General features: G+C 37.3%; 1 protein-coding gene and 1 pseudogene across 1 annotated transcript; both read left to right on the top strand.

Moving 5' to 3' along the window:
* Window positions 1–7452: 7452 nt before the first annotated feature.
* Window positions 7453–8296, top strand: LOC108593280 (olfactory receptor 6C2-like; annotated as a pseudogene).
* A 10427-nt stretch (window positions 8297–18723) lies between these two features.
* Window positions 18724–19605, top strand: LOC100398745 (olfactory receptor 6C2-like). The gene has a single exon (XM_002752577.3). The coding sequence runs from the start codon at window positions 18724–18726 to the stop codon at window positions 19603–19605; it is 882 nt and encodes a 293-aa protein (XP_002752623.3).
* Window positions 19606–20536: the final 931 nt, after the last annotated feature.

The raw sequence follows: 20536 nt of genomic DNA, 5'->3' as shown, positions 1-20536 counted from the left end.
GAGCATCAACATAATGAAGAATCTACAACAAATAACGGGCAAAACAGCCAGCTAGCATCAAAATGGCAGTGTCAAACTCACATATAACAATATTAACCCTAAATGTAAATGGACTAAATGCACCAATCAAAAGACACATACTGGCAAATTGGATAAAAAGCTAAAACCCATCAGTGTGCTGTATCCAGGAAACCCATCTCACATGCAAGGATACACAAAGGCTTAAAATAAAGGGATGGAGGAAGATTTACCAAGCAAATGGAGAGCAAAAGAAAGCAGGAGTTGCAATCCTCATCTCTGATAAAATAGACTTTAAAGCAACAAAGATCAAAAGAGACAAAGAAGGCCATTACATAATGGTAAAAGGATCGATACAACAAGAAGAGCTAACGATCCTAAATATATATGGACCCGGCGGAGGACTCAAGATTGCGCTGTGAGAACAACCCAGGATTGGAGCTCTTCTCATTGAATCCTCAAACGGTGAGTCAGAGCGGCATTTCCAGACTGATCTTTGTTGCCCACAGAACGGGGAAACTCTCAAGTATAAAAAAGACACGGGACGCCAGGCAGTAGGTCTGCCTGGCGAAGCCGGCAGCCGGAGCAGCGGTGGCCAGCCCTACCCAGCAATCCCCACAGGGTGTGCTTGTCCAGGTGCCCTGTTGAACCAGCAACCTGAGACTTGAGAGGGCTGGACTTGAGACTGAACGAGACTTGGACAGTAGGCCAGCCCAGGGGATTGCAGGGATTGGGATACCCAGTGGGACGAACAAAACCGCGATTTCAAACTATCCCGAGCAGACGGTTCGAGACGCTCTGTGGGGGAGGGGCGTCCACCACTACCGAGGCAACCCACCCCAACTGAGATACACGCCCACTGCTAATGCAGCCAGCCGTTGCCGAGGCAACCCGCCCCCAACTGAGATACACGCCCATTGCTGACGCAGCCAGCCGTTGCCGAGGCAACCCGTCCCTACTGAGATACACGCCCACTGCTGATGCAGCCTGCCGTTGCTGAGGCAACACGCTACAATGAAGAGACTCCACCGCAGGGCGTGGTGGAGACCACAGCAGAGCCAGCAGGAACAGCGTGAATCACACAACAGCAGGGCGGAGCCTCGGCAGCCAAACAGTGGCTAGTCTGCCTTCTAGCTGGGCAGGACACCTGATCGGATATCCAAAAATAAAGCCCAAACCCCTCAACACAGAGCATTTGAGAAAAAATAAATAAAAGGGTTTTTTAATGAGCTCTGTTGCAGCAGAATAAAACATAGGAGCCTAACAGCCCTGAATGAACAACAGAGTGCACAGCTCAGCAATTAAGCCCCTAAAAAGTACAAACTGTCTCCTCAAGCAGCTCCCTGACCCCTCTATATCCAAAAGAATGACATTAGGCAGGCATCATCCTGGGACAAAGAGAGCAGAAAAAGAAACTGGTAGCATCCCTCGCTGTGCCACAGCTACTAGAGGTGCACCCCAGAGAAGCAGGGTCTGGAGCGAACCTCAGCAGTCGTACAGAGAAGGGGCTAGCCAGGTAGAAGGAAAACCAAGCAACAGAAATACTTCATCATCAACATTCTGGGTGTCCACTCAGAGACCCAAATGAAAAGTCAGCAAGTACGCAGACGACCAGCGGACAAATCCACAAAGATGGGAAGAAACCAGCGCAAAAAGGAGGAAAACACCCGAAACCAGAACACCTCGCCTCCTAGAAAGGACCAAAACTCCTCACCAGCAAGGGAGCAAAGCTGGACGGAGAATGACTGTGACAAAATGATGGAATTAGACTTCAGAAGATGGAAAATGAGAAACTTTTGTGAGCTAAAAGATCATGTATTAAATCAATGCAAAGAAACTAAGAACCTTGAAAAAAGATTCGAGGAAATGATAACAAGAATGGATACCTTAGAGAGGAATATGAATGAATTAAAGGAGCTGAAAAACACAATATGAGAACTTTGCGAAGCAAACACAAGTTTCAATAGCCGAATTGACCAAGCAGAAGAAAGAATATCTGAAGTCGAAGACCAACTCAATGAAATAAAACGAGAAACGAAGATCAGAGAAAAAAGTGCAAAAAGGAATGAACAAAGTCTCCAAGAAATGTGGGACTATGTGAAAAGACCTAACCTACATTTGATAGTTGTACCAGAAGGGGACAAAGAGAATGAATCCAAGCTGGAAAATACTCTTCAGGACATCATCCAGGAAAATTTCCCCCACCTAGCAAGACAAGCCAACACTCAATTGCAGGAAATACAGAGAACACCACAAAGATATTCTGCAAGAAGAGCAACCCCAAGGCACATAATCGTCAGATTCAACAGGGTTGAAATAAAGGAGAGAATACTAAGGGCAGCCAGAGAGAAAGGTCGGGTCACCCACAAAGGGAAGCCCATCAGATTCACAGCAGATCTCTCGGCAAAAACACTACAAGCCAGAAGAGAGTGGGGGCCAATATTCAACATTCTTAAAGAAAAGAACTTTCAACCCAGAATTTCATATCCAGCCAAACTGAGCTTCAGAAGTGAAGGAAGAATAAAATCCTTTGCAAACAAGCAAGTACTCAGAGATTTTGTCACCACCAGGCCTGCTTTACAAGAGCTCCTAAAAGAGGCACTACACATAGAAAGGATCAATCAGTACCAGCCATTCCAAAATCACACTGAATGCTAAAGAGCTTCAACATAATGAAGAATCTACAACAACTAACAGGCAAAACAGCCACTTAGCATCAAAATGACAGTATCAAATTCACACATAACAATATTAACCCTAAATGTAAATGGACTAAATGCACCAATCAAAAGACACAGACTGGCAAATTGGATAAAAAGCCAAAACCCATCAGTGTGCTGTATCCAGGAAACCCATCTCACATGCAAGGATACACAAAGGCTCAAAATAAAGGGATGGAGGAAGATTTACCAAGCTAATGGAAAGCAAAAAAAAGCAGGAGTTGCAATTCTCATCTCTGATAAAATAGACTTTAAAGGAACAAAGATCAAAAGAGACAAAGAAGGACATTACATAATGGTAAAAGGATCGATATAACAAGAAGAGCTAACGATCCTAAACATATATGGACCCAACACAGGAGCACCCAGATACATAAGGCAAGTTCTTAATGACTTACAAAAGGACTTAGACTCCCACACAATAAAAGTGGGAGACTTTAACACTCCACTGTCAATACTAGACAGATCAACCAGACAGAAAATCAACAAGGATACCCAGGGCTTGAACTCAGACCTGGAGCAAGCAAACCTGGTGGACATTTACAGAACTCTCCACCCCAAATGCACAGAATACACATTCTTCTCAGCACCACATCACACCTACTCTAAAACTGACCACATAATTGGAATTAAAGCACTGCTCAACAAATGCAAAACAACTGAAATCATAACAAACAGCCTCTCAGACCATAGTGCAATCAAGTTAGAACTCAGAATTCAGAAACCGACCCAGAACCGCACAGCTTCATGGAAACTGAACAACTGGCTCTTGAATGTTGACTGGGTAAACAACGAAATGAAGGCAGAAATAAAGAAGTTCTTCAAAACCAATGAGAACGAAGACACAACGTGCCAGAACCTCTGGGACACATTTAAAGCAGTCTCTAGAGGAAAGTATATAGCAATAAGTGCCCATATGAGGAGAATGGAGAGATCCCAAATTGACACCCTATCGTCAAAATTGAAAGAGCTAGAGGAGCAAGATCAAAAAAACTCAAAACCCAGCAGAAGACAAGAAATTACTAAGATCAGAGCTGAGATGAAGGAGATTGAGACACGAAAAACCCTTCAAAAAATCAACAAATCCAAGAGCTGGTTTTTTGAAAAGATCAACAAAATAGACAGACCACTAGCCAGATTGATTAAAAATAAAAGAGAGAACAACCAAATAGATGCAATAAAAAATGATAAAGGGGAAATCACCACAGATTCCACAGAAATTCACACCATCATCAGAGAATATTACAAACAACTCTATGCGCATAAACTAGTAAACCTGGAAGAAATGGATAAATTCCTGGACTCCTGTGTCCTCCCAAGCCTAAACCAGGAGGAAGCTGAAACTATGAATAGACCAATAACAAGGTCTGAAGTTGAGGCAGCAATTAAGAGCCTACCACACAAAAGAAGCACAGGTCCAGACGGGTTCACAGCCGAATTCTACCAGACACACAAGGAGGAGCTGGTACCATTCCTTCTAAAACTATTTCAAACAATCCAAAAAGAGGGAATCCTTCCCAAATCATTTTATGAGACCAACATCATCCTGATACCAAAACCCGGCAGAGACCCAACGAGAAAAGAAAACTTCAGGCCAATATCCATGATGAACATAGATGCAAAAATCTTCAATAAAATATTGGCAAGCCGATTGCAACAGCAAATCAAAAAACATTCATCACGATCAAGTAGGATTCATCCCGGGGATGCAAGGCTGGTTCAACATACGCAAGTCTATAAACGTAATTCACCACATAAACAGAACCAAAAACAAAAACCACATGATTATCTCAATTGACGCAGAGAAGGCATTTGACAAAATTCAACAGCCCTTTATGCCAAAAACCCTCAATAAACTCGGTATCGATGGAACGTATCTCAAAGTAATAAAAGCTATTTATGACAAACCAACAGCCAATATCATACTGAATGGGCAAAAACTGGAAGCATTCCCTTTGAAATCTGGCACTAGACAAGGATGCCCTCTCTCACCACTCCTATTCAATATAGTACGGGAAGTTCTAGCCAGAGCAATCAGGCAAGAAAAAGAAATAAAGGGTATTCAAATAGGAAAGGTGGAAGCCAAATTGTCTGTATTTGCAGACGACATGATAGTATACCTAGAAGACCCCATCGCCTCAGCCCAAAAACTCCTGAAACTGATAAGCAACTTCAGCAAAGTCTCAGGATATAAAATCAATGTGCAAAAATCACAAGCATTCGTCTACACCAATAACAGACTTAAAGAAAGTCAAATCAAGAGCGAACTGCCATTCGCAATTGCTACAAAAAGAATAAAATACCTTGGAATACAACTCACAAGGAACGTAAGGGACCTCTTCAAGGAGAACTACAAACCACTGCTCAACGAAATCAGAGAGGACACAAACAGATGGAGAAACATTCCATGTTCATGGTTAGGAAGAATTAATATCGTGAAAATGGCTATACTGCCCAAAGTAATTTACAGAATCAACACTATCCCCATCAAGCTACCATTGACTTTCTTCACAGAACTGGAAAAAACCACCATGAACTTCATATGGAACCAAAAGAGAGCCCGCATAGCCAAGTCAATTCTAAGCAAAAAGAACACAGCGGGGGGCATCACACTACCGAATTTCAAACTATACTACAAGGCTACAGTAATCAAAACAGCATGGTACTGGTACCAAAACAGAGATATAGACCAATGGAACAAAACAGAGGCACCGGAGGCAACACAACATACATACAACTATACAATCTTTGATAAACCTGACAAAAACAAGCAATGGGGCAAGGATTCCATGTTTAACAAGTGGTGTTGGGAAAACTGGCTAGCCATGTGCAGAAAGCAGAAACTGGACCCCTTCCTGACACCTTACACTAAAATTAACTCCAGGTGGATTAAAGACTTAAACATAAGACATGCCACCATAAAAACCCTAGAAGGAAATCTAGGCAAAACCATTCACGACATAGAAGTAGGCAAGGACTTCATGAACAAAACACCAAAAGCATTGGCAACAAAAGCCAAAATAGACAAATGGGACATAATGAAACTCCACAGCTTCTGCACTGCAAAAGAAACAGTCACTAGAGTGAATCAGCAACCAACAGAATGGGAAAAAATTTTTGCAGTTTACCCATCTGACAAAGGGCTGATATCCAGAATTTACAAAGAACTCAAACAGATTTACAGGAGAAAAACAAACAAGCCCATTCAAAAATGGGCAAAGGATATGAACAGACACTTTACAAAAGAAGACATATATGAGGCCAACAATATGAAAAAATGCTCATCGTCACTGGTCACCAGAGAGATGCAAATCAAAACCACATTGAGATACCATCTCACGCCAGTTAGAATGGTGATCATTAAAAAATCTGGAGACAACAGATGCTGGAGAGGATGTGGAGAAAAAGGAACACTTTTACACTGTCGGTGGGAGTGTAAATTAGTTCAACCATTGTGGAAGACAGTGTGGCGATTCCTTATGGCCTTAGAAATAGAAATTCCATTTGACCCAGCAATCCCATTACTGGGTATATATCCAAAGGACTATAAATCATTCTACTATAAGGACATATGCACACGAATGTTCATTGCAGCACTGTTTACAATAGCAAAGACCTGGAATCAACCCAAATGCCCATTGATGATAGACTGGATTGGGAAAATGTGGCACATATACACCATGGAATATTATGCAGCAATCAGAAATGATGAGTTTGTGTTGTTTGTAGGGACATGGATGAATCTGGAGAACATCATTCTCAGCAAACTGACACAAGAACAGAAAATGAAATACCGCATATTCTCACTCATAGGCGGGTGATGAAGAATGAGAACACATGGACACAGGGAGGGGAGTACTTAACACTGGGGACTATTGGGGAAACAGGAGGGCCAGCGGGAGGGGGAGCTGGGGAGGGATAGCCTGGGGAGAAATGCCAAATGTGGGTGAAGGGGAGAAAGGAAGCAAAACACACTGCCATGTGTGTACCTATGCAACTGTCTTGCATGTTCTGCACATGTACCCCAAAACCTAAAATGCAATAAAAAATTTTTTAAAAAGATAGTATAATATACTAATTTTAATTATTAAATTGGTATTATCTGAAAAAAAATATATATATAAAGGATTTAAATCATTTTCTTCCTTAGCTTTAACACATTTAAATGTATATTAAAGAAAATGTATCTAGTAAAAATGATTTAGACACACCTCAAAAGAGCTAGACTGCAACTACGTGCTAAGCATTCATTGTCAGTTTAATAATTAGTACACATCTGAACTTTAATATTAGGATCCTTTGACAAAGACCATTGTTAGCTTATTTGGGGACTTGTCTACCACAAGCATGTCTGGGGATAAAAAGTTTGGGAAGGCAGGATTGCCATTCAAAAGTGACTGATTAAAAGGAGATTTTTTTCAATGACGTTTATAAGATAATATGTTGAGCTTATACCGATTACAGCTCGATTGCATATTCATTAGATGCAGCAGTATAAAATATGCAATTCAAAGACGAATAGTTGTGGGACATAGAGAGGAGGTGATCAAACATCAGCATGTGTTGTATGTTTGCTTCTCCACTAGTCAGTTGTATAGGAATCACTCTCAAGTTTATGTCTCTTGTGGTTAGGAGCTGGCTGGAACTTTGGAACTCCTCATAGAAAGTCTTCCTTACTGTTTCCAGCAGATTGGACAAGAGACAATAATCAAGGATGAAGAATCAAACAGCAATGGCAACCTTCATCTTCCTGGGACTGACAGATGATACTCAGCTGCAAATTCTGCTTTTTGTCTTTCTATTTCTTTCTTATGTGTTTAGTTTATCTAGAAACCTAACCATCATCACCCTCACCCTGATTGATTCTCACCTTAAAACACCTATGTATCATTTTCTCCGAAATTTCTCCTTCCTAGAAATTTCATTCACACCTGCTTGTGTTCCCAGATTCATGTATAGCATATCCTCTGGGGACAAGTCCATTACCTATGATGCTTGTGCCAGTCAATTCTTGTTTACAGACCTCTTTGCAGTTACAGAGTTTTTTCTCCTGGCTACCATGTCCTATGACCACTAGGTGGTCCGCTATGACCATTATGAACAGCATAATCTGCAAGAACTTCATACTTTTCTGTTGGGTAGCAGCACTGATTATCATTCTCCCACCAATTAGTTTGGGTTTGGACCTGGAATTCTGTGGCTCAAACATTATTGATCATTTTTGCTGTGATGCATCTCCTATTCTAAAGATCTCTTGCTCAGACACATGGTTGATCGAGCAGATGGTGATAGTGTGTGCCGTGCTGACATTCATCATCACCCTCATGTGTGTAGTTCTTTCCTACATTTATATCATCAAAACTATTCTAAGAACATTCTCTTCCCAGCAAAGGAAAAAGGCCTTTTCCACTTGTTCTTCCCACATGATTGTTGTTTCCATTATTTATGGTAGCTGCATCTTCATTTATGTCAAGCCTTCAGCCAAGGAAGAGGTGGCTATTAATAAAGGGATTTCACTCCTTATTACCCCGTCTCTACTAAAAATTACAAAAAATTAGCTGGGCACGGTGGCGCGTGCCTGTAATCCCAGCTACTCAGGAGGCTGAGGCAGGAGAATTGCCTGAACCCAGGGTGCAGAGGTTGCGGTGAGCCGAGATTGCGCCATTGCACTCCAGCCTGGGTAACAAGAGTGAAACTCCGTCTCAAAAAAAAAATACCATTCCTCTCAAAGATGTAAAGGAAAAAAGAGTTGATAAATCCAACTAAAAGGAAGAATGAGCACAAAATCTGGAGCCTTTGATACTATTTCTCCATATATTTTATTCTCTATTCATATTGATAATCACAATTTCTCCTTAAGCTTGTTTATTGTGAACTCTGACTATTCCATTTTTTGTCTCCATTAAAACCAAACTCTCTTGAGGATGCTTGCTTTTACAATCTAACTGAAATTGCTATTTAGCTATTATCCCTGGAAACACAGTAGACCACATTTTTTCCATCATTTTTCCACACTAATAGATGTGGCTATTTAAGTTATAAGTAGTAGAATGGATGTAGAAGTAATGTGCACCATTTCCAAAACTGGCCTAAAAAAATACCCAACATGTGACATCCTCTCACTTTTCCCCACCTACTTGACAAATATCCAAATTAAAATGACTTTGTAAGCTTTATGTTAATGATGAGTGAGCTTGAGAAAACCTGCTTCTCTAAAGACCTATAAAGAGACCTCCTCAGTCAACATCAAATTGAAATCTCCATAAACCATTTCTGCAAGAAATAAATTTCAGCTCTGTTTGAACTATTGTCTATGGGATATATCTTAAATTTGTCACCTATTACAACAAAAGCTTAATATATATGGCATTTACAAGCAGTGAGGAAACTGACAAAAGACTAGAAACATGAAAATTCTTGTAATGTAGTGGGAAAACATTTAGTAAGGTAGTTAGTTATCTGAATTTGGAAGGCAGACTAAGAGTCTGCTGAGATAATAGCTCATGGAAGTAGTCAGATAAATCCAGTAGTGTGCATGGGCTATTATTTGCTACTTGTTAGAAGGATACTGAAGAATAGGCATGAGCTTGAGCTAGAACTGGCATGTGTGAAAGCAGAAATTAAAGGGATTAGTGAGAAGACAGAAAACTTTAGTAAAGTAAATTTAGAAAATCCAATGCTTCCAAATGTTAAACAATAAGATTAAAATGAATAAATGAGACTAAAGACTTTAAGAAAAAAAAAGTACGACTTCTCAGTTAAAGAGATTCAGTTCTATGCATAATCATTTTATGAGTATTTCTCTTTTCTTCATGCTTTAAGTTATCATTTACTTTATGATTTCCATGTGAGTTAATAGCTAACAGAGCTTTTGAATTGTATCGTGGACAAAGTACACTCACATACACAGGAGCAGACAAGTATAAAAATGCTTCTATGATTCTGACAATGTTCACTTCACCTCTGAGATTAAAAAAAACCCTGGAGAATCACTCTCAAAGAATAACCTAGTATAATTTTATGTGTGTGAAAGATTTAATTAACATCAGCAGGCCTGACTGAACATTCTCTGGATAGATCATTTTCAGTTACAGGGACCCAGGTGATGCTCCGGGGCTACACTGCCCAGTGCAGCAGGCATTAGCCACATATGGTGATTTAAATCTGAATTAAATTTCTTTCTCTCTTTCTTTCTTTTCTTTTCTTTTTTTTATTACACTTTAGGTTCTGGGATACATGTGCAGATCATGCAGGATTGTTGCATAGGTACATATTTGGCAAGGTGGTTTGCTGCCTCCATCCCCCTGATACCTATATCTGGCATTTCTCCCCATGTTATCCCTCCCCAAACTCCCCACCCTATTCTGTCCCTTCCCTAGTCCCCACCCCCAACAGACCCCAGTGTGTGATGCTCCCCTCCCTGTGTCCATGTGTTCTCATTTTTCAACACTCGCCTATGAGTGAGAACATGCAGTGTTTGATTTTCTGTTCTTGTGTCAGTTTGCTGAGAATGGTGGTTTCCAGATTCATCCATATCCCTACAGAAGATACAAACTCATCAATTTTTATGGCTGCATAGTATTCCATGGTGTATATGTGCCACATTTTCCTTGTCCAGTCTATCACGGATGGGCATTTGGGTTGGTTCCAAGTCTTTGCTATTGTAAGCAGTGTGGCAATGAACATACATGTGCATATGTCCTTATAATAGGATGATTTATAATCCTTCGGGTATATATCCAATAATGGGATTTCTGGGTCAAATGGAATTTATATTTTTACATCCTTGATGGATAGCCACACTGTCTTCCACAATGGTTGAACTAATTTACACTCCCACCAACAGTGTAAAAGTGTTCCTTTTTCTCCACATCCTCTCCAGCATCTGTTGTCTCCAGATGTTTTAATGATTGCCATTCTAACTGGCGTGAGATGGTATCTCAATGTGGTTTTGATTTGCATTTCTGTAATAACCAGTGATGATGAGCATTTTTTCATATGATTTTTGGCCTTATATATATCTTCTTTTCAAAAGTGTCTGTTCATATCCTTTGCCCACTTTTGAATGGGTTTGTTTGTTTTTTTTTCTTGTAAATCTATTTTAGTTCTTTGTAGATTTTGGATATTAGCCCTTTCTCAGATGGGTAGATTGCAAAAATTTTTTCCCATTCTATTGGTTACCAGTTCACTCTATTGTTTCTTTTGCTGTACAGAAGCTCTGGAGTTTAATTAGATCCCATTTGTCTATTTTGGCTTTTGTTGCTAATGCTTTTGGTGTTTTATTCATGAAGTCCTTGCCTGTGCCTCTGTCCTGAATGGTTTTGCCTAAGTGTTCTGCTAGGATTTTCATGGTGTTAGGTCTTATGTTTAAGTCTTTAATCCATCTGGAGTTAATTTTAGTGTAAGGTACAGAAATGGGTCCAGTTTCTGCTTTCTGCACATGGCTAGCCAGTTTTCCCAACACCATTTATTAAACAAGAATATATGTGATGGGGATGGAGGCAGCAAACCACACTGCCATGTATGTACCTATGCAACAATCTTGCATGTTCTTCACATGTACCCCAAAACCTAAAACGTAATAAACTATATATATATAAAGAATAAATTTCTATTGTTTAAAAAAAAGATGAAAAATTAATTAGCTAATTTTATGTATGCCTAAAAGTGCATAAAACACTGGAAAACAGTAAAAATATACAAATGAATAACTGAATAAATGAGGATCAGGAGGTAAAAAAGAGTTTTCACCGTATACCTTTTTATACTTTCTGCTATTTGAAAGCTGTAAAAACTAAAATAAATCAATAGGTGTTCATCATAAATATATGCAAATACTACACACAAATACAATTCATATAATATATTCATCAACAAAAGAACTCATATGTATAAAATATATTTCAATTTCATTTACTTTAAAGTTTTATATTCATTTCATTTACATTTATATTTAATTCATGTTCATAATATAGATATAGAATAAAATTAGTTTGTAGAATGTATACATCATTAAAATGAATACCAGTACTACATATTGAAAGGTGCCATGAACATTGTACCTATGCAACTGTCTTGCATGCTCTGCTCATGTACCCCAAAACCTAAAATTCAATAAAAAATTTAAAAAAAAAAGAAAGAAATGTGCCATATACTGAAAGTGATAATTTGAGGGAAATTTATAATTTTAAATGCATAGTTTTGAAATATGGCTGAAGTTAAACTTTCAAATTTAGAGAAATAAACTCTAAAGAAAATATAAAGCTATGAACACATATTAATGAAACAGAAAACAAAAACACAGTATATGAAGAATTAATGAAGTCCTCCCCAAAAAAACTACTAAGGTTATCATAGCCTAGTTAAAAGTATATCAAGAAAAAAATGAAGAAGGTACAAATAACATTTAAAAATGAAAAGATTTTTGACAGATCAAACTGAGATAACAAAAAGAAAAATAATACAAAAATGTTATATTTATAAATGTAAAATTTTATAAAATAGACTAATTCTTATAAAAATTTTGACCTCAAAAAGTAAAAAACCCAAATGGCGTTATAAAAATTAAGAAAATTAACCAGCAGTTTAAAATCTTTCAACAAAGAGAATCCCAGGTCCAGATATTTTAAATTTGAATCCTACCAAACTCCCAAGGAACAGATAATTCCAAAGAAATAAAACATTTTCAGCAATAAGAAAAAATGTGACTACTCTCGAATTTATTTTATAAAGCTAGTACAACCCTGAGCCTAAAACCATGTAACATCAGTGCAAAAAATGAAAATAGACAATCTAACTCAGGAACATATGTACCAAATCTTATAAAAAGAAAATAGCAAATTGAACCCTTTTTTCTGCTTAAAAAAAAGTGAGAACAAGTTTGGGTTTATTTCAAGAATGCAAAAGCTGTTTAATGTTAGCAAATCTATTAATATCATTTTATGACTCACAGACAAAAGCAGAAAATGGTGTATTTACCAGATACACTAGATTTATTTTACTACATAAGCTAATTTACTAGGTATTTAATAATTTTGTAATATTCAACACTCTTCATAATAACTCCTAGCAACCTCTGAATGGAAATTAATCTTGGAGTCTCTGAGTGGACCCAAACAATTAATTTTATGCCACAAAACAAAACAGTCTCACCGTAAAGTTTATTACAAGCACTGGAAGAGTGAGTGCACATTCTCCTAAATACTTATAATAATGAGTCACATGAATGTGTAAAACACACATCAGGTTAGGGGAGGCTGGAACTAAGGGGAGAACTGTTTCTCTTGTGGTAGGTGATTGTATTTCTTCCTCCAAATCTAGTATCTCTCAGGTCATTCCTGAGAGGTTTCTTTGAACTCCACTTGAGCAGAATCTTTCAAGCAATTAGAAGAAAAGTGAAGAGAAACTGCACTTGTGACTTTTCACCTGACATAGTTTTGCACCTGACCTGTTTCTGATTATATTGTTGCATCTTCCTTTCTCCAAGGACACAGTCCCACTTGATAGCTGTTTAATTTTTGCCTCACAAGATTCATGTAAGTTCATTATGCTATATAAGTCAATTAGTGACTTTTGGACCTAAGATCCCAAGGGATCCTTTTGTTTGCTTAATCAGATGATCCCCTAAACACCAGTTGAGGACCAAACAGACATGACTTATACCATTCTTGTTAATACAGATTTGCAGGGAAACCTGTCTTCCTGTACAAAAGTGAAGATATTGACTGACCAATAAAGAGGGCTTATCATTACAACGGTCTATAATTCTTCCAATATATAGGGCATATGAGCATTTTTCCTAAAATTAAAGTTAGAAAATATCCTTTATTTGGTGTCCTTATAAGACGAGTTGAAAGTAAAGAACATTTGAGGAAGACTCCTGGGAAACTGGGCAATGAGAACATAAGAGACCTCTGCCCACTCACAGACTTGCCAGTGAGTGCAAGTATGTGGGTGCATGAAAAATACCATAGCCCACACTGCTGTTAACAAACTCCTACTCACCACTGAGTTACCCTAAAGATCTTTGTGGTTAAATTACTCACGGAAACCATGAACAGCAATCTGAAAGGTGAGTATCATTGACTTAGTCATGCTAATGGTTCACTATCCAGAACCCAAGTAGTTCAAAGTTAAAGGGCAGAAGGCTTTGACTTATGTGTTACAAAACCCAAGTCTTAAATAATTATAAACTATGTTTTTCTAGAGGAATCACTGTATAGGAATCAATAGAACATCACTGTATTCTCTAACAAATGGCATTTGAGTTTTAACAAGTCTTTACAAAGGTACCCTTGGGAGAGCTTTTAAGAATAGAACAATATTTTTAGGGAGAGAATATAGTCTGCCATGTACAAGTTCCTGGGAAAATGTTCCTGTTCTCTTAATCCAGCAAAAATGTCTCCCTAATTCTTATTTTTTTTTTTTTTTACTATTTGACTTGAATATCTATGTCTAGATATAGTTCCCTCTGTTTAATGAGCAGTACTACAAAAAATACTTGAAATGGTAAAATATTCTGTTATCAGTAAGACCACACAATAAATCAATAAACTTTCATATGCTATCATACATGAGTTTACCCAACATGTTCCAGATGAGATTAGGACACTAATGGATATTTATTTTTGCAAAAGCAGAAGTTAAGATATTATGGATGCACAGACATAAGGCTAGGATAAGGAGACCTTGGTGAGTACCGTATGTGGGCACTTAGAATTTGAATTAGAAGACAAAACAGGGCAAGAACACTTCTCAGCTTCAACATGGGGTCTAGTGTGATCATTCCTGAGTGATGTTACAGTCCATGGAAGAAAGCAGCTAATATTCCAACAAGTTATTACACACTCAAGTCAGATTGCCTTCCATAAAGGGTCACAAAGCTCTGAGGTGTGATCTTAGCAGATGTTGGAGATGGACATTGCCTTCCATAAAGGGTCACAGAGCTAGCTATAAGGTGTGATCTTAGCATATGCTGGAGATGGACATTGCACCCTCAGTAAGAAGAAAAGAACCATATTTCCCCTGTCTCGAGGGAAACGCACTTGAAGATTATTGTGGGAAATGTGTTGAAACAGCCAACTGAAAACCATTCATCTTCCAAACTAATTGGAGTTTGGAAGATGTTCCATTCCAGTAATAAGAAAAATTGGAACTCAGATCCGGAACAAGTAAACTTAATAAATATTTATAGAGCTCTCCATTTTAAATCCACAAAATATACATCCTCCACTTTAAATACACAAAATATTGATTGGCCATTATTAATACCCATTTTTAGAATAAAGCAATATTCCCGTTCTCTCTCCCTCTTTTTCTTCCTCTTTCTTCCTCTCCTTCACTCCTTTTTTCTCTTTCTTTTCTTCTTTCCTTTCAAAAAAAAAAGAAAATTCCTTTGTGAGTGCCTTCAAGTTAGTGCTTGTACTATACCTTCCTCAAAAACAAAAGGAAAGAAAAAAGAAAAATTGGGATTCCTGGTGACAGTAACTGCAAATGGAAAAAATTTTAGTTGCTAAAAACAGAATTATTATTGTTGAAGAACAAACTGTCTCTCTGCAATGATTCCTAACTCAGAAATAGAGAAGCCCTAGATAGTGATTCTTCTCGTTCCCTGATAGTTACTTAATGAATGGCATCACAAAGAGGATGTTGGTCATTTCCTCAAAAGACAAAGAAGTCAATTCGTCAAGTAAAGAGTGAAGTAGACAGTGTTTTGCAGTAGTTAGAGCTGGGTTTCTGTAGTCAGACTACTCAGGTTCAAATTCCTGCTTTACCACATCCTAAGTTCATGACCTTGGACAATTCTTAATATTTCTGGACTTCAGTTTACTCATTTGTAAAATGAAGATTAAATCACAACCACCCTCAAGTGAAGTGCTTTCATAATTAAATGAGACAATCAAAATGTTTCATACAGTGTCTGCCATTTAGAAACTGCCTTATAAATGTTACTATCATTGTCATTTCTTGGAGAATTTTGTGAATTAAGTTGAACACAGCAAAAGGATATTTTTGCCCTAATATCCCATAAAAACCTAGTCTTATCACATGAAATCCTCACTAGAAATATATTCTTCAACTAACAACATAAATATGCCTGGAATACCTAGCATAAATATGATTATAAGACATTGTCAACTTCCAAGACATTAAGTAAATTTACTTTCCAGATAACTGGTAGTACTAATAATAAGTTTCCCCCGAAGTAACATAGAAACGGAGAGGAAAGAGCTAGAATGTACTGTGTGTCCTGGGAAGACAGAGAGACACATTAGAAGTGGCAAACTTCCTAATGAGTGAGTGGAAAACAGAAAAAAAATTCCTAAATCCTTTTCCTAAATTGATACATTGGGAAAAAATGAATGGCTTTCAGATTTAAGAAAGTTGGATTTTTACATTGACTTTGCTCCTAACAAGTCTGGGGACTGCTGACCCTCGATTTTCACCTTCAAAATTAGAAGATTGACTAAAGTAATCTTTAAGGTCTTTTATATTTCTCAAATTATACAAGCTGTCTTAAGTCCTTGATCACTTTATTTATTGTAACCTGGCACCCATTTAGCTAAGCTTTTTTTCTTGTTCCTTGATAATAGTTCAAAAACAAAGAGACAGGGAAAGAGGTGGAAGACATAGACCTCTGATAAATTAGTGAGGAGAACTAAAGGGGAGTGTGCTCAATATGATGAAGAATGGGAGCCCTAAGACAAGCTCAGATGAGAATTTGAAAGCTGTGGTTACTGAGAAAATGGGAAGTGGATGTCCCAAAGCACAATGATCAAATTAAGAGATTTGAGCAGAGAATCACATATGAAAGTGCAAATGGTGGAGATTACATATGTAAAAGAGATGCAAAAAGAATAAATTGCATGTTGTATGTAGTTGAATTGAATTACATTCATGATGAACAGACCTATCAACAAATACAACTTTTTTAGAACTTAAGAGGACCCTATAATTTTGTGTTTAATTTTAAGGATAAGAGAAAAATCTTAAAAACATGTGGAATATAGTAAAGAGAGCAAATGTAGGGATAAAGTAAGAGAAAGTCTGGAAAAGTGTGCAAACTCTGTTCAAGCAGTAATAAGCAGCAAGTACGGGGAGAAGAACTAGAAAAACTAAATAAAATTTATGTAATATTTGTTCTGTGCAAGGTGTGATGCTCACAGCCTGAATCAGTTTGTTTAATATTCATAATAACCCATGAAGAAAAACACTTATTATCTTCATTTCATGAAATGCAGTTTTTATCTGCACTTCACAGACCAGGAAACGGAGCCTATTAGTGAACTTCTCAAAGTTTCATGGCCATTAAGTGACTGGCCTAGCTTTCAAGCCCTGATCTATCTTACTCCAGAGCTCACAGTCTTAACCTCTATATTTAATCCCAATGGGTGTACTTCAAGGAGACTCAAGGACCAGAACTTAAGAAGCCTCAGCCAAACTAAAAGAAAATGGGCTAAAGAGATGAACAAAATATGTTACCTTTATCTCTTGCTTCAAAAAAGAGACAATATAAACAAAAAAGGAATCCTCGCTTCTGGGCCCCTCCCATACACCTACAGTCCTCCCTCTACCACCCTACTCTTAACCGCAAGTAATTTTTTTAAAGATTAATTCTAATTTACCTTAATGTACAGATGAAATAGCCTAGTATAATTTGGAGAGATTCTAAAGGTAACCATTTATCTTTCTGATTTCTAAAATTAGCCCAATACATAGAGTTTCTTAATTGAAGATTTAAATCTTAAAATGTAAATCGACTGATGATGTAATCTTTTTGATGATGCAGTTGACTACGTGTGATCAGTCAAAACTGTCAGATAAAATGTCTGGTCTCATTCATTTAATAACAATTTATTGAGTATCTGTCACATGCAAGAAAGACAAAGAGCTAGTTCTGGATTTACAGTGGTTTCCAAAATAGATATGATCTGTTCTCATTATTCTCAGAGAGTAATGGATGGGATAAAAAAACAAATGAATATACAATCAGAAATTATAATAAGTGCTCTAAAAGAAATAAACATAAAAGCATATTTATAACATTGAGGGTAGACAGACTAAAGTTATATAAGACTCTTCAGGAAGGCATTTCAAGGGGGTCATATTTAAACTGAAACCTGAAAAATAAGATTTATCAATGCAAGAATGCAAGCAGAACATTTCAGTGAGAGAGAAAACATTGCAAATTTCTCAAAGTGAAAAATTACTCAGCATCTTCAGGGAAATGAAGAAGACTAACATAACTGGACAAGCAAGAGATGAATTAGGGCTGTTACATATTGACGTAGCCATGAAAATCCTTACAAACTATAGTCAGAACTTTGAATTTTATTCCAAGAGAAATGAAACTCCACTGAGTGACTTTAAACAGAAAAATGGATCTTGTGTATGGTTTCAAAAAAATCACTCAGATTCTGTCTTTAGAATGGACTTGCAAAGAGTATTTTTAGAAAGGGAAGAAGGCAGGAAGTCATGAGGTACTTTATAGGACAATGTGGACTATCACACCAAGTGAGAAAATAGGCTGAAATCAGAAGAATTTTAATTTCACAACCTTGAATACAGTCATCCCTGTTTACCTCACATGAAACCAAGAGGATAAGCACATGTAGAGGTATTATTATCATGAGATTACAAACCATTTCTATTTTATGACAGTGTTTTTCCATCATTAACTCAGACAACATAAAATAGCTTTCTTTCTATGGACTTGGTAATCAAAAAATGCTTTTATAATTGAATTGATACTACATCAATATAGTAACAAAATATACTTAATAAGCCTCTAGCTGGCCTCTCTATGAGCATTATTAGTTAACTATTACTCCAATAGCCTGCTGGTTAACAGAAAAAATAAAATAAAATTGTGGCTTATCTAACTTCTCACCTCGCCCCACTGCTAATTCATGCTGACAGTCCCTTTCTCTGCTCTAATTTTTTTCTTATTTTTACACACAGACCAAGCCATAGTCAGGAATCAGTGATGAAAAATTATACAGCAATAACAACATTTATCCTGGTGGGACTAACAGATGACCCAAATCTACAGGTTCTGCTTTTCGTCTTCTTATTTCTAACCTATTTGTTGAGTGTTCTTGGAAATTTGACCATCATCACTCTCACCTTGGTGCACTCCTACCTTCAAACACCTATGTATTTTTTCCTCCGGAATTTTTCCATCTTGGAAGTCTCATTTACAACTGTCGGCATTCCCAGATTTCTCTACACAATGGCATCTGGGGACAATACCATTACCTATAATGCATGTGCCACTCAATTATTTTTTGTTGTTGTCCTGGGTGTGACTGAGTTTTTTCTCCTAACAGCCATGTCCTATGACCGTTATGTAGCCATCTGCAAACCCCTGCATTACACGACCATCATGAACAAAAGAGTCTGCATCAAGTTCCTTACTGGCTGTTACATAATTGCTCTAATCATTGTTATCCCACCATTTGGCATGGGCTTTGAACTTGAATTTTGTGATTCCAATGTCATAGATCACTTTGGCTGTGATGCTGCCCCCATCCTGAAGATTACTTGCTCTGACACAGAGTTTATAGAGCGATTTGTATTAATCTTGGCAGTGTTGACACTCCTGTTTACCTTGGTGTGTGTGATTATGTCCTACATTTACATCATCAGGACCATTCTCAAATTCCCTTCTGCCCAGCAAAGGAAAAAGGCTTTTTCCACTTGCTCTTCCCATATAATTGTGGTTTCTATCACTTACGGGAGCTGCATCTTTATCTATATTAAACCATCTGCAAAAGAAGGGGTAGCTATTAACAAGGTGGTGTCAGTGCTTACCATTTTGGTTGCCCCAGTTATGAATCCCTTCATTTACACGCTAAGGAATAAGTAAGTGATACAGGCTTTCAAAGACATGATCAAAAGAATTGCATCTATCTCAAAGAACTAAAGGAGTAATGAGTGCAAATTGAAAAACTATAAAAGAAGCCATTATCTCCATTTTATTTTTCCCTAATTCTGTACTAGTAGCGATTTTTGTATGTTACAACCTCATTCTGTTACACCTACGGTCCACTATCTATGAAAGTATTAATTAACCTTTTTATTTCAAGCTATTCCCAGAAATACATGGGAATAAATCTGCAGCAAACTTTTATAACATCACACCGATTGTTATTACTCACATAACAAGAAATGTGGACAGCATCAATTTACTGTCATATTGGTGCTCATCTGCTCCTTTTGTACTGACTTACATGTCCAGATTTAAGCCCCGCATTTCCCAAGGACATCAATGATGATCATCTATGTCTGCATAAATAATCCTGTAAGTACCCTCCTTGATAGCAGGCATTATTCTATCTCTTCCACTTTTCAGCAAGAAAAAAATGTTTTCTAAAATTTTTTTCAAATGCCATTTGCTCAAAAGCTATACAATTTCCTTATATAAAAACCCTAACTCTGCGTAAATAGAATGTCATATGCCTGTCACTGTGTCTATACCTGGGTGCATCTATGTGCATTTTTTTGCCCTTTCAGAATATCAGCTTAATAAGCTTAAAGGGGTTAATCGGAAGGACAAAATATAAATGAAAATTTGTACCTGAATCTGTTATCCAAATTAACCATAATAATTTTTCTAATCATTTTTTCTAAATATTTTTGAGGATTTCTAAATAAAAAGAAATCCAATCTAAACTGCAGAGTCTGGTAAAACTAACCAATAAAAAAAGAATTCAAATTTTTAACTGCTAATTTTTGTCTTTTCAACTTAGTCCCACTTCCTCATTACCTCTCTTTCCTCATAATTTTCTATTGTTTAT

The sequence above is a fragment of the Callithrix jacchus genome, chromosome 9 (genome assembly GCF_049354715.1).
Source record: "Callithrix jacchus isolate 240 chromosome 9, calJac240_pri, whole genome shotgun sequence".
Classification (NCBI taxonomy): Eukaryota; Metazoa; Chordata; class Mammalia; order Primates; family Cebidae; genus Callithrix; species Callithrix jacchus.
The sequence above is the reverse complement of the archived record's forward strand: the minus strand, read 5'-3'. Positions and strand labels throughout refer to the sequence as shown.